A 13,260-nucleotide genomic window follows, 5' to 3' on the forward strand; every position below is an offset into this window, starting at 1 on the left:
AAGCCTGAAGTGCAGTGTCGAGCTGAACTCTTCCTTGTCTCAGCTGCTTCCCTGGGCTCACACCACAGGAAAACTCTCACACTCCTTCCTATTGATGCTTTAAGTTTTCACTTTCACATTTCTCACATTCTGTGCAGACTTTGTGTGGGACTCCAATATCATATTGACTTTCAATAGATTCTCTTCACAGTGGAGTTTAACAAAATTTCCTTTTCCAGCTTGAGAATCAAGGACAACTGATATCCAAATAGCATAAACAATGGCAAAGTGAAGGGAGTCAACCAGGACAATGGAACTTTGTGACCTGAAGCTGAAACTGGGCAATTAACCCCAACATGTTGATGGAGCAATACTTATAAAAGTGTAGAAACTTGTGAGCAGTACGCATCTTGGATCCATCCTGTGTGTAGCCCTGGCCGGGCTCTTCTAATGCCCAAGGTGTATCCTTTTAAGGCCTCTTAATAAATACCTACTTTATTCTTTTAACTCTGTCTAGTGTCTGTTCCAGATCAGCCTCTCTAGGAATCACTAGTGCATAAAGTGACAATCTATCACACAGGACTTGGCTTGCTCTCCTTACCTCACGCCCTTTTCCCTCAGAACTCTGCTCCTGGTTGCTCCTACTGCTATCTTTATAGCCAATGCCATTTCTCCCTCTCTCTTCCTCTCCACTGCACATCGGGCTTGGCAGCCTGGAAGGAGAGCTCTTCCGGATGGGAGGCAATGGCTTGGAGGGAAGGAGCATAGAGGGAGGAGACCTGGAAAGATTCTTGGCTGTACCGTTGGGAGACAGGTCTGCAAAGTGAAGATACAAATTTAACATAGGCTGCAATGCAAACCTAAAGCATCTAAAGCTCCGTGTTGCATGGGACACATTTCCTGGAAACTTCTAAATAGCTGCACAGGGAAACATGCTCCTGCCAGCAGCCCCTTCAGGCAGGCCAGGGCCACACCCTGACCCCTTGCACAGAGCTCCCAGGGGAGCAGCCTGGCCTCTGGGCTGCTCTGGGACAGCAGGAGCCCAGAGCCCTGTGCTTTCCAGCAATGGCTCAGCTGCACATGCAGCCTCCTGCTCCTCTCCCTGCCCCACAGCTCCACGGGGCACTGGGAGCAGCACAGCTCATGGCAGGGGCACCTGCAGGGCAGAACTGTTCCCTGGCAATGGGCACAGGCTCTCCAGGCTGGCACAAGCAATTCCAAAAGGGCTGTACTGAGGATATGGCAGAAATAACCCTGAGCAAAGGAACTGGTGGATCTGATCCCTTTTTCTGCATCAGCAAAATTATTTCTTCAAGTCTCATCACTCCTATCAGTTCACGACCAGTGATGGCAAAGGAACAACAACAGACTTTCACTGAGGCTTTCAACTTGAAAGCATTGGCTGACCTGGCACAATTCTACATGTCAGGCATCAGGCAAGGCAGGGACAGGGGACGAGGCAGAAGGCATCTCCTCCGCCAACCTCAGCCTGCAACACTGACCCAGAGAGAGAGAGTTGGGCAAAAGATTGGTCATCGTGAACCTGCCATAAGTGGCTTTGGGTTTTGTGCTGTGAGAGCATGACAAACTCAGACCCTGCATAGGCTGCATCCATTTGGAAGTCTCCTTCTCCTTAACTGGAAAATTCAATGAGGTTTCCTTCTTTCTCCCAGTGCAAAACCCGACAATGTCCATGAATCATGTTTAGTTCTCCAAGAGTTCAGCTCAGAAACTGCCCCAAGGAACAGTTTTCTCCCTGAAGGGAGGGAGAAAGGAGTGGGAACATTTCTCATTTCATGATAAATACCTTCATTTTCCCTATAAATTTTGACACTAGAAAGGCTGCATGGAGATAAAAAGCATGTGCAGGATGGAGAGGAATGTTTCCTTTTCCTGCGCTGCTTTTCCAGGGTCTCAAGGTCCCACTCCAGTCCCTGTCACTCAACACTTCACACTGGAAGAATTTTCACGGCACCACTGGAGCACACTCACAGTGACTGGGCTCTGGGAGGTGTCCACTGAGCCCATCCAGGCATCAAAATGAATTTACAGAAATTTTTGAAAGAATGGTTCTTAACCAGGCTTTCAAAATGTCACCTCTGAGTCAATACTCCAATGGTCATTCTAGGACAGACATGCCCTGTACCTACCTGCATGTTCAGAGCTCTCTCTGCTTCTGCTGCTGGATCTTGGCCTTGAGAAAATGGAGGACAAAAGAACATATGAGGAGGGAGAAAGCAAAGGGAGGGAAGAGGTGTAGCATGAAAGGAGACAAACCTTCCTAGAGCTTGGTCACTCTGATGAAGGATACAATGCAACACATAAACCCAACAAGACTCAAAGCTGATTACTTGTCCTTAAGCTTTCAGCTGCTGCAGCTAGATAGATATGGCCAAGTTCCAGCAAAACCACAGCAGTCATTCTTCAACTTGCATCATAACTCCCCAATCGTGCAGTCTCTCCTTTTGGAGTCAAGTGGCTCCTACAGCCTCTCTGAAGCAGCAAGAGCTGCTAAGCTGAGCCACGAGTCTGTATGGAGGGCAGCTGCTTTGGGACTGCTGCCAAAGCTTGACTTTGCCTGCTCGTGCCTTCCACTGGTGCCAGTCTCGTGCTACATGTGGTCAGAGCAATGCTGTGCCCTGAGAGGGATATTCCACCTCCTTGCTCTTTCAGAAATAAAAAGGGTTTTTCCAAATCAGCTGCTAGGCAAGGATATTGAGATTGCACTTTAAAAGCCCTACCTATGCTTTTCAATTGGAATGATAATTCTGTGACTCCTTTATGGTAATCACTGGGATAAGCTTGATAGCTGCATTGTCTCACACATATCCAATCCAATGTCTTTCCATCAGGCCCAGCCTTCTAACTCTCCTCTAGAACCTTGCCCTCTTTGCTTTTAATCCCAGACATAAATATTAAACATTGATTGGATTATACATCTACATCCCAAAACTTAACTAGGATCTGATTTCATAGTGCCGACCCAGGAAGAGAAAAGTTACCCAGGACGTTTACAGAAGCAGCACCTGAATTTGCAGACACTTCCCCAGCAGCCAGTGTTTGTCCAAACATATTCTAGTGAGTGCTGAAGTTGACAGTCAAGGATCACAGTATTCAGTGATCCTCAGAATCCAGACCCATGCAATACAGTTCCCAAATGACACCACAAACATTACAGAGGGAATCAATAGACAAGTCCAGCAGAGGACCCATCTTGAGATGCTCTTAAGCCCTGCCTCCTCTTCCCCACCACCACCTCTGCTCTTGGGACAGATGGTTTGGGGCTTGACATTGAGCTGGATCATCAGAGATGGGCAAAATGGGGAATACACAGAGATTTGCCTAAATACACGGGACAGCTGACTCTGCAAAAGAACCTCCCGAGGCAGGAAGAGCGAGCTGAACAGCACAGTGGAGCAGCAGACACCTTGCCTTACCTCATCTCCTGGGACTCTTGGACATCCAGCTGCAGAGAGCTGTGCAGAGAGCCTGCAGCACTGCCAACACGGGGATGGACTGCCTTATGGATAGGGGGAATCAAAGGCAGTCCCAATGACCCCTTCTTCACATCCTCACCATGGGAATACAGCAAGGATGCCTGGCAAGAGTGGAACAAAGTGCTCAGATGAAGCATCCAGCCTTGCCCCCACTCATGGCTCAAGATATCTACCCATGCTTTGAACTAGTACCTAGCAGGAAAAGACAAGTCAAACTGATGGAGCAGCTTGGCCCAGGATGGGGAATGGAAAGGGAAGTGGCAAAGGAGAGCACATGTCCCAGATTTGGCATCTCTCCCCTCATGCTAACAGTTCTGGAAGGGTGGCTACATTTCCAGCTGGAATCCTCGTGTTTGGCATCAGTATGTTCATGGGTGCCACTGCCTCCACTGGCCTTTTGGATGGTATGGGAATGGGTTTAGATCACTATTCTCTCCCTGCCCCTAAGGCACCTCACAGCCACTGCTGATCTCCAGCCACGTCCCCACAAAGCCATTCTGCAGGATGTCAAAACCTGCTTTTCTCAAGCCCCTCATTCCTTCTGCTGCTGCCCTTCCCTCCTACAGTTGCCCAGCAGCCTTTCAGCCCAGAAGCTGCTGAGCTCTCGGGATGCTCGCTGCTCCCCAGCTCCCATACCTCCAGCATCTCAGGCTCACTGGCATCCAGCAAGTTCAGCAGAGCTCCCTGCCCTGCTGCTCTCTGGCAGGACTCTGCCAGCCCAGGTTTCTCCAGGGCCCCATGCCATGGCCAGGAAGGGGAGTGGAGGCACTGGGGCCAGATGCACACCTATGCCTACTATCCCATCATTTCTGGCACAGCTAAAGAGCCAAATCAGGACCTGTTCCAACTCCAGTGAAAGGATCAGATCCTGTCAGGGATACATTGGGCCCTTTCTCATTAAGGCTGACATCAAGTACACAAGCCTTGGATTGGACATTCTGTCTACCAAAGCTGTTGTTCATCTGCCTCCTCCGCACCCCACAGCAAACCCAAAACAACTGCAGGTGCTGGCCCTGCTGCAAAGGCAATCGTGTGCCTGGGCTCTGGGCTGCTCTCCCCATGGCCACCTCCCATCATCCCTTCCCTCTGGACAAAGCCATGCCAGGGCACACAGCTGCCCAGAAGCTGATGAAGTCTAGCAATAACATCAGAGACAGCTGTGCAGAAGGCCATGGCTGTACAGCTCAGAAGCTGAGACAACCTGGAACTGACTTTGCAGGACTGCCTGTTTCAGCAAACACCTTTTTCCATCCCAAGCAGACAGGGTTGACAGAAAACACCCCCAAGACATAGACATGGTTCACAGATACCCGTAGGTTACTAAATGCAGGAGGATTGCTCAGCCAGACTGGACAACTTGAGCTGCCCTGACTGCTTGTTGGGGCTTTCTCAGCTATAAGGCAGAGCAGGAGCCATGACAGAGCCCAGAAACCATTGAAGGACCTCTCCTGCTATTGGTACACGCTGAGGATGTGAAGTCTGTACTACACCCCCATTGCAAAGACATCCTGAAGTGCAATGTCCAGCTGAGCTCTTCCTTGGCTCAACTGTTTCCTGGGCTCACATCAAAGGAAAATCTCTTAGCTCTGCCTACAGGGCATAGCCTTAAAATCTGCTGCTCAGGACTTAGCTTGGTCTTCTTACCTTATGTCCTGTTCCCTCTGAATTGAGCTCCCTGTTATTTCTGACGTTGTCATCACAGCCCTTTTTTCCATTCTCCTGCTCTCCGCTGCAGATCTTGTTTGGCTTGGTAGCAGGAAAGCTCTTCTGAATGGGAGGCAAGGGCTTGGAGGGAAGGAGCATAGAGGGATTTGCCATGGGAAACCTCTTGGCAAGAGGATAGCCAGTCCGGCCTGCAAAGTGGAGACACAAAATATAACATCAAATAATGCAAACTGAAAGCATCTAAAGCTCCATGTTGCATGGGACACATTTCCTGGAAACTTCTAAATAGCTGCACAGGGAAACATGCTCCTGCCAGCAGCCCCTTCAGGCAGGCCAGGGTCACACCCTGACCCACTTGCACAGAGCTCCCAGGGGAGCAGCCTGGCCTCTGGGCTGCCCTGGGACAGCAGGAGCCCAGAGCCCTGTGCTTTCCAGCAATGGCTCAGCTGCACATGCAGCCTCCTGCTCCTCTCCCTGCCCCACAGCTGAGCAGCCCTACAGCTCCACAGGGCACTGGGAGCAGCACAGCTCATGGCAGGGGCACCTGCAGGGCAGAACTGTTCCCTGGCAATGGGCACAGGCTCTCCAGGCTGGCACAAGACCCTTCCTCCTGCCAGAGAGCGGCCCAGGTCCCACCTTACCTCTGTGTGAGGCTGAGCCCTGCTCACAAGAAACAGGTGAGTTTGATGACCTTCCTCCTTTATCATACCATATGCATGTCCAATGGTTGAAACTGTAGAGGGACTTTTGGATTCTTGAGAAAATTTCTATGTTTTTATTTTTCATGGATCTAGCATGTGTTTAAATCCTCTCAACACTCTTGAGTTATCATGTCTGAAGGAAACGGTGGAAAGCTTCAATGATAAGAGGGAGGAAAGATTTCTTCTTGATCATGGCCTTTTGTGAATACCCAGTAACGAGCCACACAGCTGTGACTGCTATTTCTGCAAAGCTCAAAGAGCTCTCAGCAAGCAGGCAGGCCTTGCTGGTGGTTTTATAGCACCATAATATCATCCTCAGTGTTGGACCAAATCACCAAGCAGAGGAAGAACAGGAAATTTATCTCTAGTGAGACCCAACATTGATGGCCAAGAAAGAAACAGGACTTGCATCTTGTGACCATGTCCAATTTGTGGTCATCTGTGGCCACAGTCCCTGACTCGGGTGGCAGTATGAGTGATTTGGCTACTGTCAAAAAGGAGAAAGCAGAGTAAACTAATGACAGAATGTTGTGATGCCATGGGCATCCTTGCAGGATCACCTGTAGCTGTCAGCCACCAACTCTGACATAGGGACAGCACTGACCACCATGGACCAATTTTCCCTGAACACTGGTGGGATTTTTCTCCATTTGGCTCAGGCCTTTCAGCTCCTTTCTCTCCTCACCTTTTCCTTCTGTGGCCTTTCCTTTTCTGGTAGAATCCATGTTTGAACCCGTGCTTCTGTCTCGCAGAAGTATCTGGGTTTGAATTTGGGAACTCTCTGGGATAAGACAGCGACAGGAGCTGGTCCCCAGCCCTAGAACAAGGTGACTCCGATCACCAGCAGTGGGCACAGACAGCAGAGCCAGACGCGTCTCCTGCCGCTGTGTCCGTGTCACCCACAACCTTCCCAGCCCCAGCGCGGGGCTGCCCCTTTGTGACGCGCTCGCCCGTGGTTCTCTCGTTTCCATGGCCACAGAACCCCCGCCCCAGCTCCATCCCTTTCCCTTCCCTTCCCAATGGCAGCCAGCCCTGGGCCCGGCCCTGCCAGGCCTGAGGGTTTGACACTGTCTAGGAAGCTGATGCTTTCCAAAGCTGCTTTTCAAGGCCTTCATTTCTGTAATTCCCACTCAGTTCTGGGTTGCAGCTTGTTGGCTGGGGATTTTGTTTATTTCTCTTCACAACAAATAAAGTGCTGTGACTCAACCAGGCGTTGGAAGTAAAAGAAGCTTTGCACACCCCAGTAAACAACCCTGAATTCAGTTGGCTGATATCATTAGGGAAAAAACTGACCATCCAAACATTCCACCTTTGCTCTGCTTCATTGCTTCAGGGGTTTATTCCCTGCTTTCTTTATTGCACAGACACTGAAACCCAACATAAACAGGATTTGCCTCAAAATATTTCTGATCTTGGCGCTTCTGACAATTCAAAAGTTTCTTAATGGAAATAGCATGGGGCTGGTTCTTCTGAAATACTCTGCAACAGAGCGGTTAAAACTAATCATGCTTGATTTGGCAGAACTGAGCATGAGCCAAGGCACCAGTGGGTCTGATCCCTTTTCCCGCATCAGCAAAATTATTTCTTCAAGTCTCATCTTTCCTATCTCTTCAAAGAAGCTTTTCACTCTTCATTCAATGCCCCCAGAATTTAGTGGGCCAATATGATCAGTGTATCTGTAGGGTGGAAATTGGCCGTGCAAAGGTTCTCCTTCATTGTGGCAGGGGTTTATTCCTGCTTTTTTTCTGCAGACACACCCAAACCCAACACTACAACACCAGCCTCAAAACGATTCTCATTTTGACTGTCCCTGAAAATTCAGAACCATCCTCAGAGAGTTCCCTGTTCCCAGGGACAAGCTTCAAGGCTGGGCTCTCACTGGCACGGAATGAAGAAGAGCTGCTGCACTTGCCAGTGGCTCGGGGACTCACGATCAGTGCTTTGAATGCAGCTTTTGTGCACACTCTGCCTCCCTGAGCCGAGCAGCATTCCTGGGCATGGACACCCCTGCTGCAGCCAACATCCTCTCAGCACAGCTGCAGGAATGAGATTGCAGCAAGTCCTGCCTGAAGGAGTCTCCAGTCTGCTGCAGCCCTTCACCTGCAGTGGAATCATCTTGTGCTGCCATGGGGGAGCAAAGCGGGTGAGGGGCTCTTTGCAGATGCGGGTGTCCTCAATGTGCTGCTGCTGCTGCTGCTGCTCCCTGGGCCTGATTCAGCTGCTGGTGCCTTTCCCCACAGCTGTACTAGGAGCCTGCGTGGAAAAATGACACTGCCAGTGCAAGTGACAGCCACCCATCCCTGCCATGACCCTGCCCACAGGGCGTCCTGCCTACCAAACTGCTCCAGTCAGGTGATGTTAGACAACATAAAAACACATTCAAACAATGCATTTTCCACATTCTGTTAAAATCATGGCCACATGTTTGGGGCAGACTGCTGTCGGCAGAATGGGGGCAGCCCATTTTGAAGCTCTTTTGAAGAGCCTCTGGCAGAGCTCCTCGCTCCGGTGGTGCCGGTGCTGGAGCAGCACCGTGTTTTGGCTCCGCCTGGCGCGGGCCTGGCCCGGCCCCGGCCCCGAACGAGTCCCCTCCCGCGGCTCCGCCCGCAGCCGCCCCGCAGCCGCCCGGCTCCCGGCCCGCGGCCGGCGGCTTCCCCGGTGCGAGCCCCGCCGCCCGTCAGCTCGGCCGCCGGCCCCGAGCCGCCGGAGCCCGGGGAGGCTCGGGAAGCAGCAGCGCCCGGGGCGGGCGGGTGCCCCGGGCAGAATGGCGAGGGCGCCGTGCCGTCTGCACGGGCGGAGAAGCCTCCCCTGGAACAGCTCTAGCGGGAGGGCCCGCTGCTGGGGAGCGGCGGCTGCGGCAGCGTTTACGCCGGGACCCGGCTCGCCGACGGCGCCCCGGTAAGAGACGGGGCCGGCTGGGAGCGGGGAGCGGGACGGCGGGCGGCGAGCTGAGCCCGGCGCTGGCCTTGGCTTGCAGGTGGCCATCGGGCGAGTGGCCCGGGATCGCATCTGGGAGTGGGCGCGGCTGGTGAGTGAGCGGGGCCAGCGGGAGCAGCCGGCGGGGCGTGCCCGGCGGGGCGAAGTCCAGGCCCGGCAGGGTGGGTGGCAGCCGGGACGCTGCGAGGGGAGCGAGCGTGGAGGGAGCGTGGAGGGAGCGTGGAGGGAGCGTGGAGGGAGCGGGGACCGCGCAGCGTCCCGGGCCGGGCAGTGGCGAGCTGCGGCGGGGCCGGGCAGGGGGTGCCGAAGGCGCGGCGCAGCATCGGCCCCGCTGACGGCATCGCGGTCCCCCCGCAGCACGACGGCGCCCTTGTGCCCCTGGAGCTGGTGCTCAAGTGGATGGTGTCGTGCCCTGGCTTGGGCGGCGTCGTGCGGCTCCTGGACTGGTTCGAGCTGCCCGACGGCTTCGCGCTGGTCATGGAGCGTCCGGAGCGCTGCCGGGACCTGTGGCACTTGCTGGAGGCGGGCGGGTCCCTGCCAGAGCCCGTGGCGCGGGGGCTGTTCCGCCAGGTGCTGCAGGCCGTGCGGCACTGCACCAGCCGCGGCGTCCTGCACCGCGACATCAAGACCGAGAACATCCTCGTCGACCTGGCCACCGGCGAGGCCAAGCTCATCTACTTCGGCTGCGGCACCATCCTCCAGGACACCTTCTACACCTGGATGGCAGGTGAGCCCAAAGCCAGGGCCCAGCCGTGCAGCAGAGGTTCTCTCTTTTGCTGGCACAGGGGGAAGACAGAAGTAGGGGGAATCCTTCTTCAGCCGGCTGCAGCCAGGCTGCTTTTCGGCGGGGGCAGGGGCCGGCTGTTGTGGAGCTGGCTGGGAGGGAGGGAGCAGCATCGGCCTGATGAGCTGCATCTGTGTCCCATAGGAACGCAAGAGTACTGCCTGCCGGAGTGGATCCTCTTTGGCTGCTTCCACGCCCAGCCAGCCACTATCTGGTCCCTGGGCATCCTGCTCTATCACCTGGTGTGTGGGCACCTTCCTTTCAGAACCAGAAGGGACATCGTCCAGGGCCAGCTCTTCTTCCTGCCCCGGGTGTCTCAAGGCAGATGTGGCTTCAAGGCACGGGATCAAGAACGGGTTTGGGCGTGGGCAGCTGGCACATCAGTGTCCTGCTCTTCCAGCTTGGGAGGAGGTCGATCTCCTGTGCTTAGCTGGAGGAGGCGGCACGTGTGCCTCTGTGCTGCTCATCTCCGAAAGGGAAGATGGATGGATGGGAAGCTTTGTGTGCAGCTCCGAGCACTCCTACTGTGGCGTGGGCACCGTGGAATCTGGGAGAGCATGGCCAGGAGCTGACCAGCAGTTACTGGTTTCTCTCTGCAGATTACCAGCACCTCATCAGGTGGTGTTTATCCATGGACCCTGCAGACAGGCCATGCCTGGAAGACCTTGTAGAACATTCTTGGCTGCAGAAGCCCCACCTGGCCCAGGAGACAGCCGAGATCCATCCCTCTGCACAGCAGGATCCAAGAGCTCAACAAGTACCAGCTGCTCATGTCTCGTGGCGCTCAAAGAAATCCCCAGAGCGTTTCCCTGCGGCCGCGGCACGGAGCAGAGAGCGCGGCCCAGGAGATGCTTCCGCGGGTTCCCGCGAGTTGTGGAGGGAGCGGCTCAGGGCTCCCCGTAATGTTGGAGGAGTCTTGGCACAGTGCGGTGAAGTTTCCCCGTAGTGGAAAAGGGGAAACATCCCCCTGCAGCTCAATGGCATCGTGGTGTCCCTGCAAGCCGAGGCACAGCTGGCGTGTTCTTGAGGAGCGCAATGCGGAGCCGGAGAGCCATTCTCAAGCTGGTCGCTGGTGGGGCAAAGCCGATGGGCTTTGGTTGCGGCCCCTTCCTGGAGGACCCTCTCTGCACCCCGATGAAATCAAGATGAGTCCCCAGCCGGTGCAGGGGCGGGGGGATGCTCGTGCTTCCAGGCACGGCAGGGCTCGGCCCGGCCACGCGCCGCAGGTTCCCCGCTCGGCAGCAATGGGGAATATTGATCTTTCTGCCGCCCACCCGGCTGCTTTTTGGTGGGACAGGTGACAGGTGTTGTGGAAGCTGAGCTGGCTCCTGTCCTCGCTGAGAACTTCTGCCAGCATGCCTGCCATGGGCTGGGGTGGGGGCAGCCAGCCTGACCAAAGCATCCATTCATGTGGATGGGGAGCGGCAAGAGGGGGACGGGTTCTGAAGCCGTGCCCCAGCTGCACTGCTTTGCAGGCCCTTGAGGAAGGGATGGGCTTACGGGTGGGAAAGGTGGGGTTTTTCCCACTCTTGGAGAGGTTTCATTCTCGACTGGAGTGGTCAGACCCTCCCCAGGCCCATGAAACGGTGATAACCTTTGGTGCTTTTTCTTGTTTGCAAGTCTTGTTTGGAACTGACTTTCATGCAATTGTTCTTTGTTTTTTCCAGGAAGATTGCACCCGGTGCCTGGACCGGGTGGGGAAGCGCTGGCACTGTCCGTGGAGCCCATCCAGTGCCGGCACTACCCCGGGGGGCCACGGTGTTCGGGGACATCCCCTTCAGGAAGGACGAGGGCCTCGTGTGGGATCAGCTCCTCTCCTGGCAGCAGGTCTGCAGAGGTGGGTACCTGGCTCCACAGCACAGGTGGCAGAAGGGCTCGGGGCAGAGGGCAGCAGGCACACGAGAATCTCGCTCTTGCAGCTGCTGGGGAGGTTGCTGTGCCGTGCTTAAGCAGAAGAGGTGGAGCGTGGCCTGCCATGCTGCTGTCCTCTAAAAATGAGAGCATGGCTTGGGAGGTTTGGGCTCTGAGCACAGCCAGCAGCCTGCTGCCCTCGCACAGGCCGTGGTGGGACACGGGGGACAGGAGCCTGCTGCGACTGACCGTGGCTTTCTGGTTTCTCTCCCCAGGCTACCAGCACCTCATGCCATGGAAACGGCACCGCTCGGCTGCCAGTCTGGGAGGGCTGGAGGGCGGCGGGTGTTCACTTGCTGTCAAAAATAAATATTTTTCTTGTCATTATCATCATCATCATCGGAGCATTTCTTTCATCCTTTTCCAAGCTTTTGGCCTCCCTTTCACAGATACCTTTTTTTGTCCTTCCTCAGCCACTTGGTGGCATTTGGGATGGTGGGAGGTAAGCAACGTGAAAAATTCAGCAGCGGCTCCTGTTGCCAACTGCAGCAGCCCCTTCAAGGACCCTGAGCTTCCAGCAAGGTCTGTGTGTGCCTTGCAAAAGGGAGTGGCTTGCAGGGATGGAGCTGTCAACCCACTGCAAAAGCTGGGAGGAAATCAGAAGCAGCAAAATGCCATTTTGGCTCAAAGGCTGCTCAGATTCTTCATATTTTCCTCTACTCCAAGATAGGCAGGCAGGGCTGGACTCCAGCAAGGTTCAAGTTCTAGGTGCTCTATGGCATTACAGGGATCAAGTAAACTCTTGTATGCAGTGATTCCTACTGAAGGAAGAAAGGAGATGTCGCGAGATGGAACATCCTTCTTTTTCTCCTTTGTATCCCCAGGAAACCTTCGGACAGAGAAATGCTTTATGTGACCCTTCCCAGCCAGCCCTTCACTCACTCCCGGGTCTCCTGTGCTCCGCAGGCTTCACTGGCTCACTAAACTCAGAGGAGCTCTGGTAGGATAAAATGCTGCCTGTCGTGGGGCTCTTTGATCCCTGTCTCATCTTGCTTCCATTTGTCCCACTCCTCCACCCATCTAAGAGGCCAGAGGGTCCCCCACACTCCAGGGTACTGCACCAGATCGGGGACGCGTTCCCTGCTCCTGTCCTTGGTGGCCTTGGGGAGGCTCCAGTGCCCTCCCTGTGTGCGGGACAGCTGCTGCAGCACGGCTGCGCCTGTGTGCCAGCAGCGCCCGAGGAGCAGCTGCACAAGTGCAGAGCCTGAAGCACAATCCCCAGTGCACACAAATGAGAGCTGGGATTTTAGGGGCTGGCAGCAGAAGCTAAATCCATCTGCTCGCTGCCCTTCCTAGCCATGGCCACGCTGATGCAGTCAGAAGAATTGCCCCTACCCAGGAAGCTCTCAGGTAGAATACAGGAGCAAAAGCCACGTGTTTCTGAAGTGCTAGCTGCCACTTCCTCAGGTGTTCCTGTAACAGAGTATGTGTAAGACTTTGCTAATCAAACCTTGCTAAATTAGGGAACAGAGCCAAAAGACCACTGAAACTTGCTTAAGCTAGCAGAAGGATTATGTCTCAAATAACCACAACCATCCTGTATGTGCCCAGTTTGTGGATGCTTGCAAAAAAAAAAAGATAGGGAAGAGTCAACCAATGGCTAAGAGAAGAAGACTACAGCCTTCCTCCCCACGACCACCAGGAGCCAAGAAAAGACCCTCAGCAACTGGTTGCGCAGACGCAGAAAGAATGTGAGAAGATGCTGAAAGGCATGTACGGAAGAAGAAGAAAATAAAAGATGGACTGAAATGGAGTGGGGTGCGTGCCGTTGGTGGAGCAGAGACTC

The 13,260-nt window shown here is 54.4% G+C and overlaps 2 protein-coding genes and 1 long non-coding RNA gene across 3 annotated transcripts in view; 2 read left to right on the forward strand and 1 right to left on the reverse strand.

Annotated features, from left to right (window-relative positions):
• Positions 1 to 6,724, reverse strand: part of LOC130266099 (TOG array regulator of axonemal microtubules protein 2-like) — a 33,538-nt gene extending 26,814 nt beyond the window's left edge. The window contains exons 1-5 of the mRNA XM_056515417.1: positions 6,528 to 6,724; positions 5,121 to 5,329; positions 3,417 to 3,577; positions 2,130 to 2,173; positions 581 to 795 (exon numbers count right to left, since the gene is read on the reverse strand). Coding sequence (XP_056371392.1) covers positions 581 to 795; positions 2,130 to 2,173; positions 3,417 to 3,577; positions 5,121 to 5,329; positions 6,528 to 6,567 — 669 coding nt within the window. The 5' untranslated portion in view covers positions 6,568 to 6,724. The remainder of the gene's footprint in view (positions 1 to 580; positions 796 to 2,129; positions 2,174 to 3,416; positions 3,578 to 5,120; positions 5,330 to 6,527) is intronic.
• Positions 6,725 to 7,968: 1,244 nt separating this feature from the next.
• Positions 7,969 to 10,590, forward strand: LOC130266033 (serine/threonine-protein kinase pim-1-like). The gene is made up of 7 exons (XM_056515361.1): positions 7,969 to 7,985; positions 8,314 to 8,620; positions 8,666 to 8,740; positions 8,820 to 8,870; positions 9,137 to 9,506; positions 9,708 to 9,919; positions 10,537 to 10,590. The coding sequence occupies exons 1-7, from the start codon at positions 7,969 to 7,971 to the stop codon at positions 10,588 to 10,590; spliced, it is 1,086 nt and encodes a 361-aa protein (XP_056371336.1).
• A 282-nt stretch (positions 10,591 to 10,872) lies between these two features.
• Positions 10,873 to 11,807, forward strand: LOC130266221 (uncharacterized). Its single transcript, XR_008842776.1, has 2 exons — positions 10,873 to 11,400; positions 11,690 to 11,807. It is a non-coding gene; the product is annotated as an uncharacterized LOC130266221 (long non-coding RNA).
• The last annotated feature ends 1,453 nt before the right edge of the window (positions 11,808 to 13,260 follow it).

Source organism: Oenanthe melanoleuca, unplaced genomic scaffold (assembly GCF_029582105.1).
Source record: "Oenanthe melanoleuca isolate GR-GAL-2019-014 unplaced genomic scaffold, OMel1.0 S001, whole genome shotgun sequence".
Classification (NCBI taxonomy): domain Eukaryota; kingdom Metazoa; phylum Chordata; class Aves; order Passeriformes; family Muscicapidae; genus Oenanthe; species Oenanthe melanoleuca.